Raw genomic sequence first — 9,939 nt, forward strand, 5'->3', positions numbered from 1 at the left:
TGGTGAAGGTCCTGAAGGGACATTTTCATCATGGGGGGTATGTTTACTGCCAACATTTTACATTAAATAGGTTTGAAAGTTAAAACCTTATTGTATACTGAAATTTCATGAAGAATGTTTAGTAGTGTAGTTAGGGGATCAGGGATAGTGAATATGACTGTGAATAAGAATAATTCCCTGCAAAAATTGTTCCAGGACCAGAATAAAAATAAATGGGGAGAGGGGGCAGCCCTGCCCTGTGTCGTTTTTAATGGGGACTGGTGATGACAATTGACTGTTGATACGAAGTCATGCGGTAGGTACCTAAGGCCCTCATCGATTTCAGCTAATTAGGGCCAAGGCTCATTGCCTCTAAAGTAGATAGAGGTTGGGACCAGCCCAACCTGTCAAATGACATTTTGGCAAATATTTATAACAGAAGACAAGGAGTTTGTTAGGTTTTGGATAGGTAAATTAGATTGATTCGATTAGTGGTGTTGTTTCTTTGCCTCTCACCCAGTTATGAAACCTGCTTGATCAGGGTGGACTAGTTCTGAGAGTAGGGGACATAGGCGGTTAGACAATTTTTTTTTATTTAAGATCAATGTTTATTAAAACTATGGTGTAATAACACCTGCAGTAAGTGAAGGTTTTGCCTGTTTTTTGTATTAGGGTTATGTTTGTCTCTAATGCTAACATTAACCTCATAACCTCAAGTTATGAGGTGAATGTTAATGTTAAAGGCCTTAACCCCTTAAGGACCAAACTTCTCGAATAAAAGGGAATCATGACATGTCACACATGTCATGTGTCCTTAAGGGGTTAAAGAAGGAGTCAGTTAGGGACGCCATGACAACTTTATAATATTTGACTATGAAGTCATCAGGGCCTGATTTTTTTCTGAATGGTAGCATTTTAGTTCCTGTAGGAATTCTTCAACCTTAATAGGTACATCAAAGATATTTAAGATAATAATGGGTATCATATTCATCATCCTGTGGGTTAAGACCTCCTGTATTTCAGAGCTAGTTGGGAGAGTGTATAGTTTAGAGTAAAAGTCCTGAAAAGCCGTTATGATGTCTGGCAAGAGATGTGATGTTTTACCTGTGGTTGTTTTGATACTGAGTATAAACGTTGCTTGCCTCCTTTGCTGGAAAGCTTGTGCCGGAAGGCATTCATACTTACCATCTTGTGCATAATATATTCTTTTGGAAACTAAAATGTTATACTTAGTATGCAAGTCTAATAAGATTTGTAATTGTGATTGTTTTTCGATTAATGTTTTCCATTACTATTTTTTATATGGTCCGATTTTCATTTTAATTTTAAAGACATCTCATGGTAAGTATAATTTTCTTTTATGGGTTTTTAGATGTATTGGGCTCCCCTCACAGTTATAAGGGCGAGGGGGTAGGCAATAACTTTTTTTACAATTTGAAGGCATGTCTAGAAATTCTTTGACTGCTAGCCACCCTGGTGGCAGACATTAGACACAATTTTGGAGTGGCATTATATTTTATTAATAGACCCCAGCCATCTCCAGTGGGTGCAGGCTGAATGTAGGCACTTACACTAATAGTCCCCACCCACAACAAATGGGTGTGGTTTGGGGGTAATTTGGTACCTAAAGGGTTTCTATTAATTTAAATGGACACTCAGTGCCCTGATAAAAAAAAATAGTAGTAGTATACAACCATTGAAAGCATACATTTAATTATGTTTTTTTTTTTTTCATGTGGGTTGTGATAAAAGCACCTATGCCCCTGTTTTGTAGAGGGGCTTGGGAACCAGCATCCTGCCCACAATCTATAGACCATGTTACAAGACCCTCTAAAAGAATGAAAACTGACTATTGTCACTGTGGGGAGTAGGTATGGGGGGCAAATGTTGCTTATTCTATCTCCTAGCTGGAGCTAGTTGAACTCTGGAGTTCACCTGAATGTATTCTCACACTGAGTACTTGGCCGGGAGATAGCTTAAATCACTATGGAACTATTTACCATTTTGGGCTCAGATTCTCTGGTGCCCTGTCTGGAAAGAACACTCTAGAGGGGAAATATAATTAACCCTTGACTGATCTCATTACCCCTACCAGCCCAGATAGAGTGGCACCAAAGAGGGCATTGGATTGTGTTAGATTTCATGGATCATTCCCTGCAGGGTAAATACCCATCTGAGAATGTATTTTCAATAAAGAAGCTCTTGTTTTACCCCTACAGTAAGCCTCACCTAATGGTTTGGGGGAAAGGGCTATACTCTTTTTTTGTGACTACTGTGTTAGAATTCAAAGACTATCAAGTCCATCTGAAGAAGGTGATGTGCACGAAAATGTTCATATTACCACCAGGAAGCTTTGCAGAGCTGCGGTCCTAGGATGTAGATCGATTGGGCAGAAATTGAAAAAGAAAGATGATTAGTGCTTTATGGGTAATTCATAGCTAGATGATAGAGCTGTGGTGTCTCTACATCCTAGATAACCATGTTACTCAGGAGTGTGTTGAGTGGTTGGATTTATGATACAATATGTCTGAAGGAGCGGTTTGAATCCCTTCAATCTAGAGCCTTGTACAAGTACCTCACTGAGCCTAAGGTCTACTTCCCAATCCATGGATATGTGTACAGTGACCCTGGGCCTCTGTGGGATGCCATGCAACATGATGCAACCCTGTCAATATGGGGTTGAGAGGATGTCTGGGAATGGGAGGTGCAAGGCTAACAAATCGTGGAGTTGGGGGTTAAGGATATTATTAAAGTCTGGGGTACACTGATGGAGATTGGAATGCAAAGCGATCCAGAGATTGGGTGCAAACGTCATCCCTCCCCGGAGGCTGTTTGAGTTACAGGGAGAAATTGCTGTTGGCGTCTGTCCCAAGCAGCAAAAGTAGGAGAGAGGGTGTGGTAGGCATTTCTCCACAAAGGCAGGTTGAGCCCACAGGTGGTGTGCCAAGCCTATACAGTATATTATGTATTTACAACCTCTTCATTGTTTAGTAGACATGCCACCAGTACCAGCATTGCATTGCAAGGAGGCAAGAGGGAATTACCTATATCATACTACTAATATGAGGTCATATTGACTCCATATTCTTTTCATTATTATTATTATTATTATTATTGCCATTTATATAGCGCCAACAGATTCCGTAGCGCTTTACAATATTTTGAGAGGGGGGGATGGAACAATAAATAAGACAATTACAAGAAAACTTACAGGAATAATAGGTTGAAGAGGACCCTGCTCAAATGAGCTTACAGTCTATAGGAGGTGGGGTATTAGAAACATTAGGATAGGAAATATCAAGTAGGAGTGAAGCAGAGCTGGAGGAGAGAGCAAAGCACTATCCCATAGGGACAGGTATGTAAGGGAGAGATTACTCTGGGAGGCCATACGCTTTCCTGAAGAGATGGGATTTAAGGCCCTTCTTAAATGATTTAAGACTAGGGGAGAGTCTGATGGCAGTAGGCAAGTTATTCCATAGGAGAGGAGCCGCCCGTGAGAAGTCCTGCAAGCGTGAGTTGGCCGTACGGGTGCGAGCAGCGGTCAGGAGGTGGTCGCGGGCAGAGCGGAGGGTACGAGGAGGGGCATACCTCTGGATCAGTGAAGAGATATAAGAGGGGCTGGAATTGTTCAGTGCTTTAAATGTATGGGTTAGCACTTTGAATTGACTCCTATAGGATACAGGGAGCCAATGTAAGGACTGGCAGAGGGGCGAGGTGTGAGAGGACCGACTGGATAGGAAAATCAGTCTAGCTGCAGCATTCATTACAGACTGTAGCGGGGCAGTACGGCTTTTGGGGAGACCAATCAGGAGAGGGTTACAGTAATCCATGCGGGAAATTACTAGAGCATGGACAAGCTCCTTGGTAGCATCTTGCGTAAGAAAGGGGCGGATGCGGGCTATGTTTTTGAGTTGGAACCTACAGGACTTGGCAACAAACTGGATGTGAGACTCAAAGGTGAGACCAGAGTCAAGTATGACGCCAAGACAGCGCGCTTGTAGGGATGGACTTATGTGGATATCACTGACTTGAAGGGAGAGTGAGAGAGGAGGATCAGTATTAGGAGGAGGAAAGACAAGGAGTTCAGTTTTAGAGAGGTTAAGTTTGAGAAAGCGTGACGACATCCAGTCAGAGATGGAAGAGAGGCAAGCAGTGACATGTTGCAGGACGGCCGGGGAGAGGTCCGGTGAGGAGAGGTATATCTGAGTGTCATCAGCGTACAGGTGGTAGTTGAATCCAAAAGAGGCAACAAGTTTTCCAAGAGAGGCAGTATAAAGAGAAAATAGAAGGGGACCAAGGACAGAGCCTTGGGGAACTCCAACCGAGACAGGGCGAGGGGAGGAGGTATCCTTGGAAAAGGAGACACTAAATGAGCGTTGGGAGAGATAGGAGGAAAACCAAGAGAGGACAGAGTCACAGAGACCGAGTGATTGAAGAGTTTGAAGGAGGAGAGAATGATCAACTGTGTCAAAGGCAGCAGAGAGGTCAAGGAGAATTAATATGGAGTAGTGACCTTTGGATTTAGCGGAGATTAGGTCATTAGTCACTTTGATAAGAGCGGTCTCAGTAGAGTGGAGAGGGCGGAAGCCAGACTGAAGAGGGTCAAGGAGAGAGTTGGAATTAAGGAAGTGAGACACACGGGTAAAGACAAGTCTTTCCAAAAGCTTTGATGAGTAAGGGAGCAGGGATATGGGACGATAGTTAGATGGGGAGGACGGGTCAAGAGATGGTTTTTTCAGGATAGGTATAACAGTGGCATGTTTAAGGTCAGCAGGAACAGTGCCAGAAGAGAGAGAGCAGTTAAAGATGTGTGTTAGGATAGGCACAAGACAAGGGGAGAGAGATCTGATGAGGTGAGATGGGACAGGATCAAGTGGGCAAGTGGTGGGGCGAGAGGAATGGAGAAGTGCAGCCACCTCTTGTTCAGTAGCTGGGGAGAAAGTCTGAAGGGTAGGGAAAGCATGATTTATGACACCATTTGCTTGTATATTCATCGATCCTGCTTGGTCATTAGAATGAAATCAAGGTCTTTGTTCTGCTTCAATATAAAATCCATTAGTCTAGCGGTATGTAATAACAACTGAAGTTTTTGTTTTTATTTTCTCCATATTAAACTCTGTACACTTTATACAATTTAATTCTGGTCTATTAAAAACTAACTAACATTTAAGGCTTATTTACCTAATATCCTAATATTGTTATTACTCAGAAATAGGAGAGGATTGAATAATGCAATCACCACAGTGCTTAGAAGAGGCAGATACTTTTTCTTTTGTAAGTAAAATGCTCCTTAAGGATCTATGTTTAGAGAAATTGCCCATAATAGAGACATACCACAAACAGACATAATAGAGACATACCACAATACTGGAAGATATCTGTCATCATTTGATCTGTACTTAGATTTCTATTATTAGGATTTACTTTTTTTCCCCATTGTCTTTTATTTGTAATCTGACAATGATCTTCTTCAGGTCTCTCTTCACCTACTGTTTCCTAATGTTAAACGTGTTTTGTTAAAATTGATTGTCTGTCTTGTTTTACCTATTGTATAGCACTGTGTAATTTGAGACTAAGTAAATGGTTGTAATGTAATTATAAAAGTTGTGTCACCTGTTGTGCAATTGATCGCAGCTGAGCCCTCTTTGTCATGTTTTCTCTCCAGGGCCAAGGCATTTTATATGGCACCTATGATATTTGATAAATTTTTATCACCAAAATGCAGTTAGTCCCTGTGTTCCTCTAAGTCTCTTGTTTTCTCATTGGTTGGCAATATTACCTTTTTACTTGATCTAGACTGGTCTTAATTATAATACAAGATTCATGTAACTGACAGTTATAATACACATGACCCTGTTAATATTGTCATTCTGTGGACAGTGGCCTAGATATGTTACTGTTCCTGTCTGTTATGTTTTTGCATCGTTATTTTAGGTAATTATCGTAAGCCACAGAAAACACCAAGTTTCTATGATTTTGTCCCAACCCAGCTTTGTCTCTTTCTGTTGCCATAATTAATTTGCTAATTAAATATGAACACAGACTTTGGAATGTACACAATGTTTTATTGTTCTGATACACCAGTTTCTGAGTAATCTTCAGGGCCTAACAATTATATTGTCCAAAGATTTCTGGGTTACCCCTAGTGGTGGTAGATGCATTGCAACCATGTCCTGATTTACAACTAAACACATGTTTGACAGCTTTTCTTATTTGAATCCCTTAACCAAGAAGTCAACTAGTTATGAGCTATCATTATTTTATATTTATGATTCTCACATATCCTACAGCTCCTTTAATTCTATATATGAGTATCTGAGTATATATTGATTCTTGTGGATGATGTATTTGTATTCATTCATTTAACTCAGATTTTCCTTTTAAAGCTTTCTTGATATCTTCATTCCTCAGACTGTATATGATTGGGTTAATCATAGGAGTCACCACGGTGTACAACAAGGAAGCAATTTTCTTGGCAGTCATAGATTTCTTTTTGTTTGGAAGCACATAAATTCCAGTTACTGAGCCGTAAAATATAAAAACCACAGTCAGGTGAGAGCTACAAGTGGAGAAAACTTTTGAGCCTCCACTTGTGTTGGAGATTCTAATGGCAGCCCGGACAATATATACATAAAAAACGACAATACTTATAAGTGGAGTTAAAGAAAATGGTATACAAAATAATAGAATTTCCTCTTCAATAAAACTGGTGTCTGAGCAAGACAGTTCTACTAGTGGGACATAATCACAAAAGAAATGATCGATAACAATTGGGCCACAAAACTGAAGTTGAAATATTGATATTATTACAATCAGTTCCACAGAAAAGCTTAATAGCCAAATACTGATATCTAATTTAATACATAAAACAGGGTTCATTATGGAATTATATCTCAGTGGGTTACAGATAGCTAGATATCTATCATAAGCCATTACAGAAAGAAGAAGAAACTCGAAAAACTCAGAACAAGCAAAAACATAAAACTGAATAATGCAAGCTGAAAGAGACATAGTGCCCCCATCATTATATATAACATAAAGTGTATTAGGGACAATGGTTGTGGTTACAAGTAAATCAGAAATGGACAATTGTGTTAGGAAGAAATACATGGGAGACTGGAGACTGATGTTAGATGCCACCAGCCAAATAATCAGAATATTTCCACATATGGTCACAATAAGGAAAGCAAACAGAAGAAATAAAAATAATGCTTTGAAACTTGGAAAATCCTGAAATCCAAGGAGACGAATCTCATTTATAATGGTCTGGTTTAAGGTATTCATTGCCTGGGAGAAAAGACAGAAAATAAAACATTCACAGTGATGTCATTTACTGCTTAAATGTCATTTTCAGTTTTAGTAAGGAATTAAAATAAACTATAAAAAAAGGACTGAGGAATAATTCATACATTATCAAAATTAGAAATCTCATAAAGTTTACTGGTTAAAAAAAATGATATGAGCATCTGTCTAAGAACCTTCAAATAAAATTGCCACTCTTTGTTGATTGACATGTCATTGTTTTAAAAGTCATGTAGGAAATATATACATATATTGTTAAAACAAGAAAACAGGATATTATATATTTTTGTTACCTGTTGATATATAATATTAGGTTTTAAAAGTAAAAGCAGAGGGTCTTAACAGTTACACCTTCATGCCTATGAGGAGACTTGTTCCTTCTAATTTCTTTCGGAATTATACATTACACCAACTACTTACATCTGTGAATATGCCAAGAATAAAAATCAATTGCTAAAAAAACATCATAATGACTAAAATATAGTATATTGCCTGTCCATCATGTGATTTAGGTAATCGAAACAAACAAACAAACAAACAAAAAAACATTTCTGTACAAAAGGAATTAACATATTCACTTGAACATTCTGACATAATTGACTCTCCAATGTAACACTAGATCGGTAGAATATAAGTGAAACATTTCTTAAAATACAAAAAGAACTTGTTCAAGAAGGATATAAATATTTTTATTAATCTGTTTCACACAAACAACTGGAAATCTGATCTCCTCTGACTACCAAGCTCAAATGTTTAAAACACTGAATGAAGAAAAAAGAAAGCAAACAAATTCAATTAATTAATAATTATTATTAACCACTAATTGCTCAAATAACTATTATAAGTGGCATAGTGTAGGTTGTCAGCACCTGGCACGCGATAGGTCTATAGGATGCACTCGTTTTTTTATTTATTATTACTAATTTCTAATATTTTGTTCTTTTGAAATGTTGTGCCCCTATGAACCCCCATTGCTATGCTACTCCCAGTGATGCCACAAAAAGTGCTATCTAAGTGACCACAGTGAAATTATCATTATTCCTTCCCTGAAATACTTCAGTTTGATTACTTTTGTTAATGGTATGTTTTTTTTATGAGATCAATTTTGTTTTGGGTCATAATGATGCCTTAAATCAAGACACATGCCCAGCAAAGCAATGCAACAAATTTGCTTGTTAAACTGAAACTGGTGGATCTGATCTACTCTGACTAGCATGCTCAAATGTTTAAAACACTAAACATAGAAAAATAAAACAATAACAATAATAATCAAAACCTATACATGTTAGACATTATTGTATGCTAGTGATGTTACACACAATTTGAGATTTTAACATCCGTATAGTAAATTCACATTAAAAAAGCCAAAACACAAAATATTACACACCGTTTTTTAAAGATAGAAAAAAATATTTCACTTAAAATGCCTATAATTCCCTTTGGATTTCTACTTTTCAAAAATACAAACTCCTCTTTGTTTCTGTGGCTGCTGATAAAGTAACAGTTCCTTCATGCCAAATTTTGACATTTTTTTGGAAATCAGACATTAATTTGTTTCTTGTAATATGTAACAAAAATTTCTTCAATATGTGAAATCCAAGTAGTATGATATGTTCTCAAAATAAAAGTACATTATTTCAGCTATTGTCCTGCAGTTACTCTATTTGTACGACAATTTTAGAAGACAAAATTGTGACAATGTGTTTCACTTGTTTCCATCGTTTTATGTTATTGATACGAAATAATTAAAAATATATAAACATTTAGGGTCTCACCACAATCAATGTTCTTTAATAAAAAAATTTAAATGTGTGGATACACTAAGAAAGAAACAGTGATAATATGGTAAATAATAGCATAACAAAGCAAAAAAAAAATGTGCTTTGATAGTGGTTTGGTGTAGCTATGAAAAGAAATGAGATATCTGAATTGACTCTTATCTATACCCTGATAAGCTATTGACCAACCATTCTGATAGATCCATTAAGTGCAAACACTTACCCATTTTCAGTTAGATACATTTAGCAATGTGGCATAATTTATTGTCTCTTGGCTTGCCTATATATTGGATGAATATTGCAATATGTCTGAACTGTAAAAACAATAATGATATCTGCCATGGCACATTGGGATATCCATTGTGAACTTGATTATACTGCTTATCCATTACACATGTTTTTCCTTACCCTTGTGCACATTATTTATCTTCAAAATGTTAATAAATTCCAGTTTGAGAAGAAATAAAAAAAATCAGGTCTTCGAAAAAAACAAACACCACATTATTAACAAGCGTTAAATGTTCATTAGTCATATGTTAATGGTACCAAATACAGATAAAGATGACAACCAGTTGACAGCTGCAGTAAAAACAAATTATTTATAGAACTATGGACAATAGTAAATACTCACTGTATAAACCTCTCAATTCAATTTGTTTCTAGGTATATGAAATAATGAACCAGACTATCATGATAAAGAAACATGTAATAAAGTAAAGAGCAGAAGTACAAACTATGCTAAACAAATATGACTAGCAATCAAGCAGAAAAATTACCTTCTTGACAATAATTTTCAATATAACAGAGCAATACAGAGCAATATTTGCAATATTGTTTTATTCAGAGTTTCAATATAACAATAACTGGACATGAACATTCA

At 37.1% G+C, this 9,939-nt stretch overlaps 1 protein-coding gene across 1 annotated transcript; it reads right to left on the minus strand.

Moving 5' to 3' along the window:
• Positions 1-6,333: 6,333 nt before the first annotated feature.
• LOC134602024 (olfactory receptor 5V1-like) lies at positions 6,334-7,263 on the minus strand. The gene has a single exon (XM_063446526.1). The coding sequence runs from the start codon at positions 7,261-7,263 to the stop codon at positions 6,334-6,336; it is 930 nt and encodes a 309-aa protein (XP_063302596.1).
• Between the last annotated feature and the right edge of the window lie 2,676 nt (positions 7,264-9,939).

The sequence above is a fragment of the Pelobates fuscus genome, chromosome 3, assembly GCF_036172605.1.
Source record: "Pelobates fuscus isolate aPelFus1 chromosome 3, aPelFus1.pri, whole genome shotgun sequence".
Taxonomy (NCBI): Eukaryota; Metazoa; Chordata; class Amphibia; order Anura; family Pelobatidae; genus Pelobates; species Pelobates fuscus.

Coding starts and splice junctions, on each gene's coding strand:
- LOC134602024 (XM_063446526.1), bottom strand. CDS start 7,263: ATGAATACCTTAAACCAGACCATTATAAATGAGATTCGTCTCCTTGGA.